Raw genomic sequence first — 18,403 nt, forward strand, 5'->3', positions numbered from 1 at the left:
CCTGTATGAGACTGAGGCCATTCTCAGGGACAGATCATCACGGTGATCCAGCTGAGACCTTCCATGGGCAAAACTGAGCTCTTTGCCACAGCTGGATGGGAGGCTGAGGGGCTGCTGGGGCCAGGGGGACGCTGGGGACAGGCAGGGCTGAAGGGAAGCCAAGAGCAGGTGGGGCTGCAGCACTGCTGGATGGGAGGGCAGGGAATGAACCAGCCACTGGTGGGGGTGAGGGTGCTGGAGAAGCCCTGGGGGGATCCTGGCCACCAGCACGGAGCCCTCTGAGCCCACAGCTTGAGTCTGTGGGACCTTTGGGGTCAGAGACACAGATGATGAAATACACACAGAATTTTTTCCACTTCTCAGGGGCAGTTGTGCTGGCACTGCCTTCCTTCCATCCGCTCCTGCTGCTGGATTATCCACCTGAAAGTTTTCTTTATGAAGTGCACAACGTCAGAGGACACAAGTTGTTCTTTGTGTGCGAGCCATTGCCCCGAATTAAAGAGCATGGGCTGGGCTGTTTGTTTTCCAGCAAGGTTGGCCACTCCTGCTCCAGGCTGGAGAGTGAAACCCCAAGGAGTTCCCCTCTGCAGGCGCTAATGGGGACAGAGATGAGCCCCAGAAAAACCACCCTGTCCCAGCTCTGCACACCAAAGCACAGCTGGAGCTGCTGCCCACTGAGAGACACCTGCAGATCCAGCTGCTGGATGATGTTGTGCTGTTTTGTCTTGCTCAGAGCAAACATTGCAGAGCTCTGGGTGTCTTGCACCATCCAGGCTTGGGATAAGCAGCAATCAGCCAGAAAAACAGGACCATTCTGCTGCTTCTTTTGATACTGGTGCCAAAAATGGGGGTCTGGGTACTGGGATATCTCCTGGAATGCAGAGGCAGGACCAGAGTCAGCAAACCACGGGGTGTGTCACAATAAAAGCTGAATATTTCCCAGAGTTTGCATCCTCACACAGGAAATTCCCTGTATTTGCTTGTAAGGTCCCAGAAGACTCCCTAAATTTGGGGTGAGGGGATTTTAAAGAAACTCACCACCAACTCCAGCCCAGGCAGGGATGTGGAGGGGATTGCGTGCACAGGTCAGGGGTAAATTTGCCTTCCCAGCTTGGGTTTGTTTCTGCCCTGGCCAAAACCCGCCTGTTTGCTGGGAATTGAGGAGAATCTCTCTGATTTATGTCTAGCCCTGGCTGCCAGCTCCCAGGACCCCATGACTCCTCTGCCCCTGTTCTTGCGGGGGAGTCTCGTCCCAGGGGATGTGGCCCTGGAGGGGGACAGAATCCTGCCATGCTCCATTTAAGACCCTTCTAAAAAGGGTTTTAGGTTTGAGCTTTTCCTGCTGGTTTGGCGTCTGCCAGCTCCACAGTTTGGGTTTTTCCTTTATGGAGGAGCCAAGGCTGGGCCTCCCTAAGCCACTGGGTGTTTCAGTGCTCACATCTGGCACTGAGGGGGAGCAGGGTGGCACATCCTGGGTATACCCCTGAAGCTCCCAAAGTGCTGAGATCTGCAGAACCACGCTGGCACCTTGTCCCTGTGCCCCCATTACCATCCCTCTGCCAGTGTGGGCGCAGGGACGTGCCCCTTGATGGATTTATGGATTTACCCAAACACCCAGCTCAGCATTTCCAACACTGCAAAGCAAGGGCTGTTTCTGCTCCCCGCCCAACTGCCTGAGGGAGATCTTCTGCCCGTGCCAAATGCACCTGAACTTTCTCACCGTGACCACAGGGCTGCTCCAGAAATTCCAAAACTGCAGGCAAGAGGCTGCCCAGGGGGACCTGGCCCCACTCTTCACCTGGCCCTTACAGGGCTTGGCCGTGGGGCAGGGAGCAGCTGCCTCTGCAAGGAATCAGAGCTGCCAGTGCTTCCCAACAGCTTCCCTCTCTCCAGGGCTCTTCACCTCACAGGCCACAGCCCCCAGATTCCTGCAGAGCTCCTGCCACACCAGCTCTCTGCATCAACATAGCTCAAATTCCTGATCCGGGCAGCTCCGGGGTCAAGGAAGGTTCCGGAGCCCCTGCTTGGCTCTCATCCGGGATTGGGGTGCCTGTGGCTGTCCCCTCCTCCAGGCTCACCCCATCCTGCACCCCCAGCCTCCCACCAGGGTTTGCTTTGGGTCTCCTGGGCTCCCATTCCATTGTCCCCAGCCTGGCAAACCCTCACTGGCTTTGTTTGACCTCCTGGAGACAAAAAACCTCCGGGCAAGCGGCTCCTTGTGTGCCAGGAGAGCAGGGAGCAAATCTCTGCAGGCACCGAGCACCCCGGGGCTCCTCAGACGGGAGGGGTGGCCCTGGCCAGGTGCCGAGGTGGCTCCAGCACGGCTGATGGGCCCCAGGGTGTGCCGGAGGATTCCAGGGAATCCTCGGGGCACTCTAGAAACCAGGTGAGGAAGGGAAGCGCATTCCTGCCCGGGCTACATCGGCATCTACCGCGGCTGATCCGTGGGACATCCGGTGGGATGGGCTGACACAGCCTCCTGGAAGCCACCTCTGGGCAGAGGGACAGACCCCTTGGGGACACCTCGCGGGTCCCATGGGGCGTGACATGAGCCAGCAGCAGAGCGGGGACCCTGGTGCCAGCTGCTCTGTGGGAAAGACCCAGGCTGGTCCCAGCTGGCCACACCGGCCCCGCCAGGGCGGTGCCTGCAGGTTCCCGTAGGTTGGAGATACCGATGAGCTGTTGCAAAACTATTACTAAGGCAAAATCACTTCAAAAGTGGGTTGCAATTGCGTAATGCGGGACTCTGGGCAGTGCTGGCTGGTGGGCCCGGGGCTGGGTCTGCAGCGCCCCAGACCATCCCTGCAGGGGATGGGACATCACCTGGAAGGAGCTGCTGGTGTTTCCTGCCGAGGAATGCGTCCGTGCTGATCTCCCTGCGGGGTTTGACCTGCCTTTTGTTGTTCAAGCCGAGCGTGTGTGTGCATGTGCGCAGCAAGAACGTCTCCAGGAGCTGTTTGCCAGACTCACCCAGTTACTGGGAACCAAACCAACCACCCTTCCCCTCCCCTCGCACGCTCAGACAAACCCTGCGTGTGCAGGAGGGCTGAGGCTGGCAAGGAGCTTCCCCGATCCCATCCGGACACCTTCCTCTGGCTCTCCCACCTGGACAGGTACAGGGCTGCCAGGGTGGAGGGGGGACAGCCCCGCGGGGTAACGGGGGGCAGGTGGGAGCTGTGTTGAGGTGTAACGGGGGGAAGGTGGGATCTGGGGCTGCTGTGACTGTGGGCTCAGAGGTGGGGACACCAACTTCACACAATGCCACACCAGGACCCCACAGGCCATGCCGGGGTCCCCATCCCATGGGGTGATACACGGGGATGGCACAGCGTGGCACCCCGAGGAGCAGCAATGGCCCCCCCCCAGGCTTTGCACTTCTGTCCCACGCCCAAAAGAGGCAGAGACCCCCCCGAGAAAAGTGGTTCTGCTGAGTTTGCAGCCCAGCTGGGAGCAGGGCGCTGTCGGGTCCAACGCCCTGCGCCCACACGGGGCAGGACGTGGCCGTGACGCAGTGGGTTGGCATCCCGGGGGCTGGCAAAGGTGCCGGGCTCTGCGGGAGGCAAACGGGCACTGCCGGCACAGCTGAGCACACCTGAGCGCTGCCCCTGCTCTGCCTGGCTGCCATCCAGCCCTGGGCAGCCCCTGGGGGCTCACGGAGTGCTGCACACACCCGCTGCCACGGGGATTGGCACAGGGCTTGGCACAGAGATCCCGTCCCCTTCCTGCCCCGCTGCGGGTCCATGACTGGAGCCAGCGCTGGGCTGGCAGCTGCTGGGCAGGTGGGTTATGGGCAGGGGGGTGCTGGGGGGGTCTCACTGGCACCAGGGATGGGTCGTGGGTGAATTGGCTGGCACTGGGGGCATGCAGAGTCTCCAGGTTCCATCAGCACCAGTTTTCGGGGGCAAAACAGCAGCTCCCCTCTGCCGGTCTTAAACCCAAGGGCTGGGTGGGAACACAGTGATTGCTCCCCACCCTGACTCCCAGCCGAGGGTTTGCCAGGGAGGAAGATCTGGTTTCAGATGGGGTGGGGAGCGAAGGTGTGTGGGCACGGGCAGAAGCACAGCCCTGGCACTTAGCACACGCTGCCAGGGACCCCATCCTGGGGCTGCTCAGCCCAGCCACCCTTCCCGGCGCATCCCTGGGCCAGGAGTGTGGGAGCACAGCCACAGATTCAGGGCTTGCTGTGGGTGGCCCTGGCCAAGGAGAGGCTCCCAGAGTGCTCCATGGGCTCTGGGCAGTGCTGCAGGTTCTGTTCCACCCCACAGCCCTGGGACACCACAGTGCACTGGATGAGGGGACCCTGATCAGCAGTCTGCCATCGCGCCCTGGCTATGCCCCGTGCTGGACACTTCCCACCCCACAGCCCCCGGTGAGCGGGGAAGGAGCCTGAACCCCTCCAGGTACGTCTCAGAGGGCACTGGGTGGGCAACAGGCAGAGGCAATTCCTTAAAGTGGGAGCAAGCCGGTGTTCTGTGAATCCCTTTGCCAGGGCAGACACCTTCACAGCCCAGAGCGTTGTAAAAACCACCCGGGTTTGTAAATCCAGGTGCAGTAAAGCTCCGGGTCAGGCTTAGCATGTCTCCCTCCTCACACAGGACAGCCCCAGGCTGAGCTGCAGAGCCGGTTTGGCCATAGGCACCTCCGGCGTTGCTGCCGGAGCAGGAGCAGAGCGCTGGCCAGGGTGACATGCTGGTGACACACACAGACTGTCACACACACGGACTCTCACTTTCTGCAGCCCCACTGTCACCTGTGTTTGGGCTGCCTCAGGTATCACCTGTGAGAGAGAAAACAGGTCCCTGGCATGTCCCAGCACCCCAGCGCTGCAGGAGCAGCCATTTCCCCTTTGGCTGGTGATCCTGGCCTGCTCCAGCAGATCGTGCTGCCAGTTTGCACCAGCACTCACAATCAGGCACAGAGCTGGTGGCAGGGACTTGGCCAGGTGGAGCAAAGGAAGTGCAGAGAGATTGAGTCACCTCTGTCACCAGCAGTGTGTGAGGATGGGTTTTACTGTCTGCAAGGGTGAAGAGCCCCCTAGATGAGTGTAATGTTGTGGGGAAAAGGGTTCAGAGGTCGGTGAGAGTTAGTGCAGCGAGAGATGTGCAGCCCCAGGGGTGTCCCCATTGCTCCTTCTGCCTCTCCAGGTTGGGTGACTCTGGTCTCCCTCAGCTGCCATGGATTGGAAAACGCTGCAGGCGCTGCTCAGCGGGGTCAACAAGTACTCCACAGCCTTCAGCCGCATCTGGCTCTCCATGGTCTTTGTCTTCCGTGTGCTGGTCTACGTGGTGGCGGCCGAGAAGGTCTGGGGGGATGAGCAGAAGGACTTTGACTGCAACACGCGGCAGCCGGGCTGCACCAACGTGTGCTATGACCACTTCTTCCCCATCTCCCACATCCGCCTCTGGGCCCTGCAGCTCATCTTTGTCACTTGTCCTTCCCTCCTGGTCATCATGCACGTGGCCTACAGGGAGGACCGCGAGAGGAAGAACCGGGAGAAGAATGGAGAGAATTGCCCCAAGCTCTACAGCAACACGGGCAAGAAGCACGGCGGGCTGTGGTGGACCTACCTGTTCAGCCTCTTCTTCAAGCTTATCATAGAGATCCTGTTCCTCTACCTCCTCCACAAGATGTGGGACAGCTTCGATTTGCCACGGCTGGTGAAGTGCTCCAACGTGGATCCCTGTCCCAACACCGTGGACTGCTACATCGCTCGGCCAACCGAGAAAAGGGTCTTCACCTATTTCATGGTCGGAGCCTCCTCCATCTGCATCATCCTCACCGTCTGTGAGATCTTCTACCTCATCTTCAAGCGAGTTGTGCAGAGGACGAGGAAGTGGAGGAAATCCACCAAGCGCTCCGTCAGCTACAGCAAGGCCTCCACCTGCCACTGCCACGTCAAGTCAGAGGAGAAGGACAACAAGTCCCAGCCGAGGTGTGTGGCAGCCCTGACTGCTCTGTGAGGGGTGCTGGGAAGGGTGGTGGGGGAAGAACTGTCCTGGTATGTGCCAGGGATGGTTGGCACCACGGGTGACCACCAGTGGTGCCACCACCAGACTCTTCAACCAGGATCTCAATGGCTGTAAGGGGAGGGGAACACATCCATGGGAACTCTCCTGCTTGGGACCATGGGCACATCCCTGGGTGTCCCAGTGGTCTGGACACACCTGGTGGCAGGTGGGTGCTGGCTGCCCGTGGCCATGCCTGAGTGTGTCTGTTCTTCCCACAGAGGAGAAGAGCTGTGACCTCACCCATCCCAGCCAGTTCACATTCCCCTCAACTTGGCTTTTCCAGCCTGGCAAATCCCTGAACCCTCAAGAGTCGACCTGTGTGAAAAGTGACTAAACCCAACAAAGTAATGCCCCTGGAGAGAGACCCACGGGTGCCTGAGCAGACACAGGTAAGGCAAGGGCAGCCCTGGAGCTCTGCAGGTGGCAGTGCCACAAGCATGGACATCACAGCAGCACACAGATCCTCTGTGTCCAGCAGCTTCTCTTGGTCCTGCAGCTTTGCTGCTCCCACGCTGGGTGTGAGTGCCCCCAGCTGGTGCCCAGCCAGGGCTGGTGTCACCCAGTGCATGCCAAGTCCTCTCAGCTCACCGTGCCTCACACATGCACTGCTTTCTTTTGTACCAAGAAACCAAAGGAACTCTGGGCTCCGTGGCCAGAGTTCTCTTCATGTACCCAAAGTAATGACAGAGGACTGGGGCTTCAGTCTGTTTGCAACCGTTCTGCTGGCCCAGTTTACCCAGTTTGCTATTTCTCCCCCTTGGCTCACACAAGCACCAAGCCATGTCTTACCCAAAAGCCCTTGCTGGCTCTGCTGCTTCCCTTGGTGCCTCTGTGTCCCCCCTCACCTCAGATGCACATCACACACAGCACAAGCTACAGATCCAAAAGTCCAATAAATATCGTGTTTGGAGACACCAAGACCTGCTCTGCACGCTGGAGACTGGGGGACTGGTGAGGGCAGAAGACATGGATTGGCAGAGGTTCCTCAGGAGCCCACAGCCAGGTCCTTCTCCTCCGCCTGAGCTGGGTGTTGGTCGAGCCCAGAGCCGAGCTCACGTCCGCCCGTTCCGCCTCTCCCAGCTTGTCACGCGTCGTTAAACTTTAATTCAGCAGAACCTCACGCTGGCCCCCAAGGAAATCAAGGAGGGATGAGCATCAATTATTTACTAAACCTTGATAAATATTACAATAAATAGAAATTATTTCCATTTAATCTCTCCTTAAGCGGCACTAGCGGAGGGTCGGCTGTTCCCGGCTCCGCTCGGCATTTCACAGCCCCACGAGCGTGTCGGGGTGTGCTGAGACCCCCGACAGCAAAGCTCCGTCTGGAACCTGCACGGGAGCTCCCGGCCGGGCTCCGGTGGGGTTCATCCCGAGAACCGACGGGATGAGGGATCGCAGCTGGGCTCCGGTGGGGCTCAGCCCGGGAGCCTGCGGGATGGGGGCCAGGAACCGGCGGGGTTCATCCCGGGAACCGGCGGGGCCCATCCCGGGAACCGGCGGGATGCGGGACCGCAGCCGGGCTCCGGTGGGGCTCCAGCACCACCCAGCGCCCGCCGCACCGCACGAATCCTCGGGGGCAAACCACGAGCGCCGCAGCCGCGCTCCGGGCAAGGACGGAACATCCCCGGGACCCCGGGCGGGGAACGGAGCATCCCGGGGTCTCTGGCTCAGCGGGTTTGCCCGGTGGCGGACCCGCAGCTGTAATCAGAGTGCGGGAGGCACCCGAGCTTCCCCCCAGCTTCGGCCCCGACGGGTCCGGCCGCCCCCGCCCCGCCCGCCGGGGCCGCCCCCTCGTCCGGGGGCCGCGGGAGGGGGCGGCCCCGCACACCTGCGGCTCGGCCCGGCCCGGTGCTAAGCCCCGGCCCCCAGTTTCCTGCCCACGCTCCTCCTCCGGCTTCCCCGGGCCCCGAATAAGCGGAGGCACCCGGCCCGACCCCTCACACTGAGCCCGGCGGGACGTGCCCGGCGCGGCGGAGGTGAGTGCGGGCAGCCGGGACACCGCGACCGCTCGGGGACACCGTGCTGGGGACGGGGCACCCCACCGCTGCCAGGGCTTCCTTTAACGGCACAGCCGTTAATTCTATGCTTAATTAGCAGCGGTTAATGAGGAGCCGGGGCTGCGGCCGCCCTGTCCCTCCCTCTCAGCCGGGCTGGGGGCTTGGCTCCCCAGAATCCCGGGAGCGGCAGCAGCGTGGTGAGCGGTGCTGGGGATTCCCTGGCGATGGGAGGGGACTGGGGCTGGGAGTCCGTCGCCCTGCAGCAAGGGAGCTGGTGGGGGGCTCCTCTGTTCAGTTTGGGGTGAGCCCTGAAAAGGCTTCGGGGTGGCAGCTGTACCCCAAGGGGTTGTGCTTCCCCTCTAGACCATCCTGCTCTCTGCTTTTTGGGAAAGCCAGGGCAGCAGCAAATTTGTGAGCCCCACAGTGCCTCCTCTCCAGGTGCCCTGAGCTCCCTGGGCAGCCCCAAAACCCCACTGGCTGCAGGCTGTCCCCAGAGTGGCCAGAAGAGCCACGAGCTGTGGGTGCTGCTGGGAGGGGAGAATTCCCGTCTCTCCCAGCTCCCCGTTCCTGCACTGTGTAGGAGGAGCCCTCTGGGACTCCTAAACGCTGCCTGGAACCCTCCCTCCCTCAGAAGTGGGATGTTCCTCGGAGGGTTTGCTGGGACACTCTGCAGAGCAGCTATATCCTGAAAAAGCTGCCCTGTGCTCCCCAGCATGGAACCAGGGCACTGACGTGCCTGCTGTCTTCTCTCTGCTGACAGAGGCAAAGGCTTCCTAGAAGATGGGTGACTGGGAATTCCTGCAGAAACTGCTGGACCAAGTCCAGGAGCATTCGACCGTGATCGGGAAGATCTGGCTCACCGTGCTCTTCATCTTCCGCATCCTCATCCTGGGCCTGGCCGGGGAGTCCGTGTGGGGGGACGAGCAGTCGGATTTCGTGTGTAACACCAAGCAGCCAGGCTGCACCAACGTCTGCTATGACAAAGCCTTCCCCATCTCCCACATCCGCTACTGGGTGCTCCAGTTCCTCTTTGTCAGCACCCCGACCCTGATTTACCTGGGCCACGTTGTCTATCTCTCCCGCAAGGAGGAGAAGCTGAAGAAGCAGGAGAGTGAGCTTCGGGCTGTCCACAGCAAGGACCCGAAGATCGAGCAGGCCCTGGCAGCCCTGGAGAAGAAGATGTCCAAGATCTACATGACAGAGAGCGGGCGGCTCAAGATCCGAGGGGCGCTGATGTGGACGTACATCACCAGCGTCATCTGCAAGAGCATCTTTGAGGCCGGGTTCCTCGTGGGCCAGTGGTACCTGTACGGCTTCTCCATGGTGCCCCGCTACGTGTGCAAGAGGGACCCCTGTCCCCATCAGGTGGACTGCTTCATCTCCCGCCCCACCGAGAAGAGCATCTTCATCATCTTCATGCTGGTGATGGGCCTGATCTCCTTAATCCTGAACCTTCTGGAGCTCTTCCACCTCTGCTGCAAGAACCTGCTTAGCAACATCAAGAAGGCGTCGGGGCCAGCTGGGCCAAGCCAGGACACCTTTGTGGATGACATGGTCTCGAGTCCCTACGCGCCCAAGCACTATCCCTTCCTGCCCATGGCCGAGAGCCACGCGCCCTCCTACCAGACCTACAACAAGCTGTCCAGCGAGCAGAACTGGGCCAACTACCGCAACGAGGAGAACCTGGCACTGGGCAGTGGCAGCAGGCCCCTGTCGGACCCCTACGCCCCCGGGCTTGCTGAAGCCTCCGCCCCGGAGGAGAAGCCGGGCAGCCGGCCCGGGAGCTCAGCCTCCAAAAAGCAATACGTGTAGTGCCGGGCTGGCCCCGGCTGGCAGGGGGACATTCCTCGGTCCCTTGTGCCTGCAAAGGTGCTGGCTGTGGGCAGGCAGCTGCCTCCTGCCTGGTTCTGTGCTGTACACGTCCCCCTCTGGAGGCTCCAGAGACCTGCCCGCCCTGGGATGGGATGCTGGGGAGCACGGCCGTGGAGCTCCCGCCGGTTTTCCCCACAGACCCTGCGAGGAAGGAAACTGCACGAAGTTCCCCGGGACACCGTGTCCTGTGTGCCTTGCCGTGGGAAAGGGAGAAAGCTCTGGAGCCACGCCGTGGAACAGGCTGTCCCCGAGGCCATGGCTGCACGCTGCTGGCCATTGGGAGCTGTGGTTCAGCCAGACCCCAGAGCCTCGGCCAGCACGAGAGCCAGGAGCGCAGCCGTGGGAAGCTGCTCGTCTCCAGCCTCCTCACGGAGCAGGCTGAGCCAGGGACTGCCGGGAAAAGCTGGCCTGGGGCAGCGCTGACTGATCCTGGCCACCAGCCCCATCCCATTCCGGTGGCCCTGGCACCTGCCCAGGGTTTGCTGCAGAAGCTGCCCCCTCCCCATGGGACACAGAGGGGTTAAGCCAGCTCTGTTGTCACCAATGGCTGCAGGGTCACCGTGGGTGACCCAGGAGTGTGAGTTCCTCCCCTCCCGGCCCTGGGCTCTTTCCCATGGGATGTGTGCCTTAAGTTATTTTTAACCTGCTGGGCTGAGCACGGAGTTTCTGCCTTAAAGGTGCAGTTTGCAGGGACTTTGGGGAGCCGTGTCCAGCCTGGCCATGTGCCTTGGAGCCCCGTGGGGTTTAGGGAGCAATCAGCCCAGCACCTGATAGTTTGGGGGTTTTTGGGTTTTTATTACTTTGCACTAGTCATCTCCTGCTGTGGGCTGAAGGGCTGGGGGGGTGGGGGGTGGAAGGACAAACTGTTGTCACAGGAGCTGTCACCCTGACTTCCCCAGCCCACTGACGCTGTGAGAGGGGATTGTCCTGCTGTGACCAAGGGGCTGCAGGTCCTGTGTGACCCAGGTGTGAGGGTGGGGTGTGGGCACTGCCCTCAGCACTGTTTCCCTTCCCCTGGCAGATTCTGTGTTGCGTCTTGTTGAATAAAGTTGGATGAATGAGAAAAGGTGAAGGAGGTGTGTCTGTGCTTCCTGCTGCCTCCGGGAGGGTTTGGGGCTGAGGGAGGGGGTGATGGGTCTGGGGAGAAGGGGAAAGTGGACACCCAGTTGTGCTGTGGGTGCCACTCACCCACTGAAAGCACAACCCTCCCTGCTGTGGCCTCCTGTCCCCCTGAGCCCAGCCTTAACCCAGGGTTTTGACACAACTGTCACGTCCCAGGCTCGTGGTGGCCCAAAGCAGAGCTCAGCCCCTCTCCCTCCACTGCAGATAAACCCAGCAGAGGCCATGGAGCTGCTCGTGGCTGCATAATAGGTGGAAATGAGCCACAGATAAAGGCACACAATGTGGCTGGGGCTGTTGTTTAGTTCCCCAGCCAAGCCAGGCCAGAGCAGAGCCTGCTCTCTGTCGAGGGCCTCTCCAGTGAGGGTGGGACAGGCTAAAAATACCCTGGAGAAAATGAAATATGGGTGATATGGGGCAGTATCACTGCCATCGGCCACTGGAGGAAATGAGGAGGGAGGCACCCAGCAGTGCTGCCCTTGGGCTGGGAGCTGAGCCCACCCTTGGCTTCCTCCCTGCTGGGAACAAGGGGTGTGAAACCCCCTGGGGTGGGGGTCTGGGCACACCACCAGCTCCCAGCTCTTCCCTGTGCCCTCCTGGAGGATGCTGGGGTAGATCTGCCCTGGAAGGACCCTGCCCTGCTCCCACGGTTGCCCAGTTGGGACCTGCCAGGCCACCCCAGCACAATGAGGGGGACACATCCCAGTGCTCCCCAGGTACCAGCAGAGCCCTGCAGCTCTGGAGGAGCAGCCCAGTGTGCTGGGTCAGGAAGAAACACCCTGTGAGTGAAAGGGAATGGAGCAGCCGTGCCATGTTTACCCACCACAGTGTCCCCGGGTCACCTCCCCTCTCCTGAACTCCTATTTTTGTTGGCACGGGGGAAGCATCACACTTTTCCGAGCGACCCTGCAAGGTGGAAAACAAGACGGCCGAGACCCCCCCCTCCAACATTGCCTGGATAGTGCAGAGCCCCAGGCGCTGCACAAACACAGCTCCGTGTCCCACCATTGTTCCCGTGTTGTGACAAAGTGCCTCGGGGCAGCTGCAGTGACCCCACGCCGCCGGGACGTGCTGCCAACAACAACAGCGAGGGGCTTACCTGCGGGCCAGGCTGGGGAGGGGGCAGCAGCAGGGCTGCGCTTGGCAGCAGCCTCCCACAAGGTGGGCGGGCAGCCCTTAGGCAAATAAAAGTTTGGAGCTGATAAGAGCCCAGGCTGGCCTGGCGGAGCCCTTTGGCACAGCCTGGGGACAGACAGTGGCATTTCTCACACCTCCACACTCCCTCCTGAGTAAACAAGTCCCTCTGGTCCCTCGTGGGAACGGCACTCACTCCCCCAACACCCGGCCCTGGATGAGGATGCTGAGCCCCATGTTGGCACAGGCGCCTGGGGGCTGTGGTGAGAGGCTCCCATTGGCACCCCCAGAGTCTGGAAACACTTTGAGGCAGCTCTGCCAGCCCTGGAAGGACCACACACTCCCCAGAACCCCAGTTCCTGCTGGGGATGTTGGTCTAACACCAGTCACAGTCCCCAGGAGCCCTGGGACTCCTCTGCAGGGAGGTTTCTGCCCTCCTTCCAGTTAGGACTAGTCCATGCCAGGCACCCTGCTCAGCTCTGCCATGGCCTGGGACAGAGGGCTGTCCTGCCTGAAAAGCTCTGCCTGAGGTGCTGGCCAAAGACCAAGGAGTTTATTTTTAACCTTTCCCAGCATACAGCAAACAGCAAGTGTCTAAATCTGACCCACTCAGGAAGAGCCGAGGTGGGAGCAGAATCACAGCTGAGGGGGAAGAAGGGCAGAGCTGGGCAGGAGGGTGCCAGGCAGGGCCACAGCATGGCCACACTTGCCCACAGGGCCCTGTCAATGCCCAGGTGTGTCCTCAGGGGGAGTGGGAGCAGTCAGGAGCATCCTCCCAGGCCGGGCACACAGCCCTGACCCCAGCACTCTGTGCCCACAGTAGCCACCACTGGGGCAACCCCAAACCAGGAATAATCCTGCCCTTTCCATCTGCTGCCAGTGGTGCACGGCGAAGGAAAAGCAAACCCCACGGAGCTCCCTTCCTCCCTGGGGTTATATTTAGCCCTCCACTAGGGTCCCTCCATGCATGGGCATGGCAGACAATGCAGCCCTGTGTGAGAACTGCAGGAGGGAGGAAACGCACTCAATAGCTGCATCCTGACATTGTCACTCACCCCCGGCCGTTTCCTCGTGTGGAGGCACCAGGACTGCAGTGCCCAGCACCCTGTGCCCACCCTGGCATAGCTCCTAACCCTGCCAGCAGCTCAGGGCATCATGCTGATGCAACACCAGGCGAGCAGAGGCTGCTGCCTGCAGAGCCAGGAGCTTTTTGTGGCATGGGAAGATCAGTGTGGCCTAAAAACAAGGACCCACAGTGGTCCTGGAGTGCTGGGGATAGGGAATCAAGCCTGAGCTGTACCTGCAGGAAGAGCCAGTGCAGAATGGGAAGGGAAAATGTTCCCCTGTAGCTGTCCCCAGCTATGGCTCGAGGGATGTGACTTGGTGTAGAGCAGAGCTGCTCCTCTCCCACGGCACTTCAGGGCCTTTTCTGGCCACAGAAGGAGCCTCCAGGAGCAGCATGGAGGGAGCCATAGCAGGAAGTGAGACGTGGAGGCTGGGAAAGACTTGGCTGCTCTCAGGAAAAGGGCAAAACCAGAGCCTGGGAAAAGCCTGGGCTGGGAGGGAGCAGAAGTCTCCAGGGGCTGTGGGAGACACGCTGAGGGGATGCTGTGTTTGCTTTCCAGCGCAGCCAGGGTGAGCACCCGCCGTGCCCCGGGGCTGTGGGGACACCGTGCTGTGGGGACACCGTGCTGTCCCAGGGCCACCCCACTGTGGCCATGTCCAGGGTGTCCTGGGGTCGCTGCACTGCACCAGGATGGGACACCAGCATGTGAGTCCCTGCCAGCCCCTGCTCCCCCTGCCAGCTCCCACCCTGCTCCTCTCCTCCCAAAGCATCATCACTCCAGGCCTTGCAGAAGGGCCCAGATGGCCTTGGGCCATCCCGGTGCCAGCACAGTCACCTCATCCCCAGCCCTGCACAGCTGGAGCATCCCTGCTCTGATCTAACCGGACATCCAGAGCAGCCACACAGGTGTGCCGGATGGCCAGGGGGATGTCACTGTCCCCACAGTGAGCTGGGGCACAGCTCGCTGCCGGCATCCTGCCTGAGGAAACCACCACCTGCTCCTCCAACGAGCTGCTCATGATGGATTCCAGGAGCAATGCAAGACCTGGGCAGGACAGAGGGTCCGTCGGGAAGCTGCAGCTGCCCTCAGGACATGCCAAAAGCACTGCAGTCACCCTGACCCCCTGTGAGCCTGGGGCACAGCCACCACAGGCTGGGCTGGGACTGGGAGTACTTGTGGCTGCTGGATTCAACCCCTGAGCCATGGCACCGTGCATTCACAGCCAGCCCCAGATGCAGGGGCATCCCTGAAGCTGGACAAGCCTGGGAGGATGCTCTCACACCAAACACTGGCCCCCTGGCCAAGCACGGGACTCCTTGTCTGGGGACAGGCTCACTGCAGGCAGGGCTTCCACAGCAGAGCCCAGCTGTGCCGTGCTGGGAACAGCTGGATCACAAACCCCCTGCACCAGACAGCATTTGCACGTGAGTGGCTGAGTGCAGGCTCGGGAGGGCAGGGTTTTACCATAATGGCTTATTCAGCAAAGCTTCCTCTGGCTCTCCGTGAGCCGCCGTGGCTGCTCACCCCAGCCCTGAGAGCTGCCCGCTCCTATTCTTGTCCCGCCGGCACTTCCCAAGCGGCACATTGTTGGGATTCAATGGGAGGAAGGGTGGGTTTACAGCACTGAAGGCTTAGGAGAAAGGCAACGGGTCTGGGAAGTGGCTTCAGCCCTGCCCCAGCGCCTGCAGGAACGCACAGACCTGCAGCAGCGCCGGCAGACGGACGGGAGTCCCCAGACACACGGAAAACAGCTGGAAGTGCCACGGGCAGGGGATCCAAGCAGGGCTGCCCGCCAGGTGCCATCGATGCCCAAGCTGGGCATCAGGGCTGAGTCCTTACCCAGGACATCACTCCAGCACTGTGCTGGAGCAGCCTCCCCGAGCGACGCTGCCTGGGGCTGGGGCAGGAAATGGGGCAGCGAGGCCCCCCCAGAGCCCGATTGTGCCCGGCCGGGCCTGGGAACGAGGGGATCAATGGGCCATAAACAGCCGGGGGAGCCGCTCCGGCGCGGGGTGAACAAAGGCATTTCAGAGACAGCTTCCGAGCCGGTCCCAGCTGGGAGAAGGAACAGGACCATTCCCACCCCAGCACACAATAGGGGACAGCCGGCACCCCACAGCCTGGCTGGGAAAGCAGGAGACAAAGGGGAAGGGGCTGCTTCAGGGGACAGTGCCAGCCTGCCAGGGGGACAGCGTGGTGGGCACTGTGAGCCCCAGTGCAGGAGGTGGCAGTGGCACAGGGCTCTAAATCACACCCAGGCTCCTCCTGCACCTTCTCCCGAGGCTCAGCTGCCCTCGCAGCAAAGGTCAGAGCGTTCCCGGCGGTGCTGGGCCATGAGCCCAGCTGAGGGCAGCAGTCCAGCCCAGGACAGCAGCTCGGGCAGCAAACAGAGCCGGGAGCAGCGCAGTAAAGCTGTCAGCGGGGCAGGAATGGCCCTGGGGCACAGCACAGCGTCAATGCTGACTGCCTGCTGACCTCGGCGCTCGCACCGGCACGGCAGATTTAGGATTTATCGTCCCCGGGAGGGGAAGGCCGGGCCGGGACAGAGCCAGGACCTTGCTCAGGCACCACGGGAAAAAACAAGCCAGGAGGCAGCGATAACCCCGGCCGTGGCCCGGCTCAGGCAGCTCTGGCTGGCGTTTGTCCCTGCTGTGCCAGCAATGCCTGAGCCTGGAGGGGACAGCGGCCACTGGCCCCAGGGCCTGCTGCCAGCCTCTCCCTGCTCAGCACCCCAGTGGGACCCCCGTCCCCTGGGACCCCACCCTGTGTTGTCACAGCCCTTCTCCTCGAGATAGAGAGGTCAAACGGAAGCAGATGACGCAGCTGGGGGAGCTGGGAGGGAGGCACAACCACAGCACAGGCCGGGAATTTGGTGCCTCCTCCTCCTTCCTGCTCACCACCCTGCTGCCAGGCCTGGAGGGCAGTGCCCAGCCAGGGACAGCAATGGCATTTGTGCCACTGCCACAGTTGTTTCTTGAACACGGAGGGAGCAGAGACATGCCCTGAGACAGGGCTGGGCTGTGCTGATGCAGGAGACACAGAGGCCCGAGAACTGACAGGAGTTTATTGTGCAAAGGGCAGAGATGTCCCCATTCCCAACACATCGCCACGCTCAGAGCACCACAACGGAGCAGGACAAAGACTTTCAGCTCCCCCTGTCACTGTTCCTGGGTGGGATGATGCAGGGAAGAGGGTCCCCAGAGAGCTCCACGGCTGCTGTAGTACATTGTGGTGTGGGGCTGTATTGGGGTTCATCAAGAGCCACAGGGGATCTGGAAGCAGGGCAGCAGTTCTTCCTGTCACTGGCGGTCAGCCTGACCCCATCCCATGGCACTCAGGTCCACACTTCTACTTTCACACCATGGCAGAAATCAAACCTGAGGAGACACAGATGGAACCAGGCCGAGAGTGTTTTGTGGTGCAGGAGCCAGGCCTGGCGAGAGCTGAGGAGTTTCAGCCTCTCTCCATCTCCACACATGGGGGGATGAGGGGGCTCCCTGCCCGCTCTGCCACCGAGCTCTGGGTACCTGGAGCAAATCCACGGGGTGGCAAGCCTGACCCTCCGGTGAGGAGCAGCAGGTGCAGAGGGAGGCTGGTGGAAGCAGTGCAGGTGTCAGGGGAGTCCCCAGCTCCAGGGGCACCGCCTTTGCCCAAATCACCCTTTATTAACTCTTTTCGGGCCGGTTCCTGTTGAGCACGGCCCGAGGGGCGAACTCCAGCTTGTCCTTCAGGCTCACCACCTTGGTCAGGTCCTCGCCCGCGATCTCCTGCAGCTTGCGGTCCTCCCGCTGCTCCGAGATGCTCTTCTCCTCCTGGGCCGTGGCAGGGGGGTCTCCGCGCAGGAACCACTCCAGCTGGGAGCCCACCAGCCCCACCACGAAGGCCACCGGGAAGGTGACGTACGGGGCCTTGGAGCGCACGGCCGCCCACAGCACGGACCACATGCCTGCGGGGGCGGCACGCGGCGGTTACCGGCCGGGTCACAATGGCCGCAGGGAACGGGGACCCGCGTGGGCCGCGCAGGGACCCCCGCCCGGGTCCGCAGGGACCGCAGCCCGGCCCCGCTCACCCGGCCCGGCCCCGGCCCCGCCCGTTCCGGTCACGGCCGGGAGGGGCGGCGGCGCGGGGCTGCCCCCTGGCGGACACCGGGGGGAGCGCAGCGCTGGAGGAGCGGCGGGGCTGGGGACACGGGGACAGGGGGACACGGGGGGGATGGGGGACATGGGGGGACACAGGGGGACAGGAGGACAGGGGGGACAGGGGGGACAAGGGGGACACGGGGGGGATGGGGGACATGGGGGGACACAGGGGGACATGGGGGACACGGGGGACAGGGGGGACAGGAGGACAGGGGGGACAGGGGGGACACGGGGGGGATGGGGGACATGGGGGTGAACAGGGGGACGGGGGGGATACGGGGGACACGGGGGGACACGGGGGACAGGGGGACACGGGGAGACACGGGGGACATGAAGGGGACACGGAGGACATGGAGGAGACACGGGGGACAGGGGGACAGGGGGGGCAGGGGGATATGGGGGGACATGGGGATACGGGGACAGGGGGACGGGGGACATGGGGGAACACGGGGGACAGGGGGGACATGGGGGGACACGGGGGGGATGGGGGACATGGGGGTGAACAGGGGGACGGGGGGGATATGGGGGACACGGGGGACAGGGGGGAGACGGTGGGATGGGGGACACGGGGGACACAACGGACACGAGGGACCGGGGGACAGGGAGATACCGGGGGACAGGGGTGACATGGGGGACACGGGGGGGATGGGGGACATGGGGGGACACAGGGGGGACATGGAGGGACACGGGGGGGACACGGGGGACGGGGGGGAATCATGGGGGGGACACAGGGGACATGGGGGGGGCACGGGGGGGACGTTGAGGGGACATGGCGAGGGATACAGGGGGGGACACGGGGTGAGTCATGTGGGACACAGAGGGGGAATCATGGGGGGACACTGGAGGGAAGAAGACTGGGTGACACGGAGGGGCACGAGGAGGAGTCACGGGGAACATGTGGGGGGACAGCGAGGGGGAGTGGTGGGGGGACACAAAGGGGGGCATGGAGGGGACACGAGGGGGAGTCATGCAGGGGACAAGGGGTGTCACAGGGGGAGTCATGCAGGGGACAAGGGGTGTCACGGGGGGAGCCACGGGAGACACACGCAGGGAGAGACCCCCGG

General features: G+C 62.3%; 3 protein-coding genes across 6 annotated transcripts; 2 read left to right on the plus strand and 1 right to left on the minus strand.

Moving 5' to 3' along the window:
* Nucleotides 1–2,849: 2,849 nt before the first annotated feature.
* Nucleotides 2,850–7,140, plus strand: GJB3 (gap junction protein beta 3). 3 transcript variants are annotated; one of them, XM_064398318.1, is made up of 4 exons: nt 2,850–3,113; nt 4,266–4,400; nt 5,145–5,934; nt 6,232–7,140. In XM_064398318.1, coding segments are annotated over exons 3-4 (762 nt in total). In that variant the 5' UTR covers nt 2,850–3,113; nt 4,266–4,400; nt 5,145–5,174; the 3' UTR covers nt 6,234–7,140. The 3 variants fall into 3 exon arrangements, with proteins under 3 accessions (XP_064254388.1, XP_064254387.1, XP_064254386.1); XM_064398317.1 differs by having other exon boundaries at nt 5,145–5,932; nt 6,227–7,140; XM_064398316.1 differs by lacking the exon at nt 6,232–7,140 and having other exon boundaries at nt 5,145–5,960.
* Nucleotides 7,141–7,857: 717 nt separating this feature from the next.
* GJA4 (gap junction protein alpha 4) lies at nt 7,858–10,952 on the plus strand. 2 transcript variants are annotated; one of them, XM_064398435.1, is made up of 2 exons: nt 7,858–7,987; nt 8,769–10,952. In XM_064398435.1, the coding sequence occupies exon 2, from the start codon at nt 8,789–8,791 to the stop codon at nt 9,818–9,820; it is 1,032 nt and encodes a 343-aa protein (XP_064254505.1). In that variant the 5' UTR covers nt 7,858–7,987; nt 8,769–8,788; the 3' UTR covers nt 9,821–10,952. The 2 variants fall into 2 exon arrangements, with proteins under 2 accessions (XP_064254505.1, XP_064254506.1); XM_064398436.1 differs by lacking the exon at nt 7,858–7,987 and adding an exon at nt 8,093–8,205.
* Nucleotides 10,953–16,250: 5,298 nt separating this feature from the next.
* On the minus strand, nt 16,251–17,313 carry SMIM12 (small integral membrane protein 12). The gene is made up of 2 exons (XM_064398437.1): nt 16,728–17,313; nt 16,251–16,577 (listed from the first exon to the last, which is right to left on the minus strand). The coding sequence occupies exon 1, from the start codon at nt 17,142–17,144 to the stop codon at nt 16,866–16,868; it is 279 nt and encodes a 92-aa protein (XP_064254507.1). The 5' UTR covers nt 17,145–17,313; the 3' UTR covers nt 16,251–16,577; nt 16,728–16,865.
* Nucleotides 17,314–18,403: the final 1,090 nt, after the last annotated feature.

Source organism: Passer domesticus, chromosome 24, assembly GCF_036417665.1.
Source record: "Passer domesticus isolate bPasDom1 chromosome 24, bPasDom1.hap1, whole genome shotgun sequence".
NCBI lineage: Eukaryota > Metazoa > Chordata > Aves > Passeriformes > Passeridae > Passer > Passer domesticus.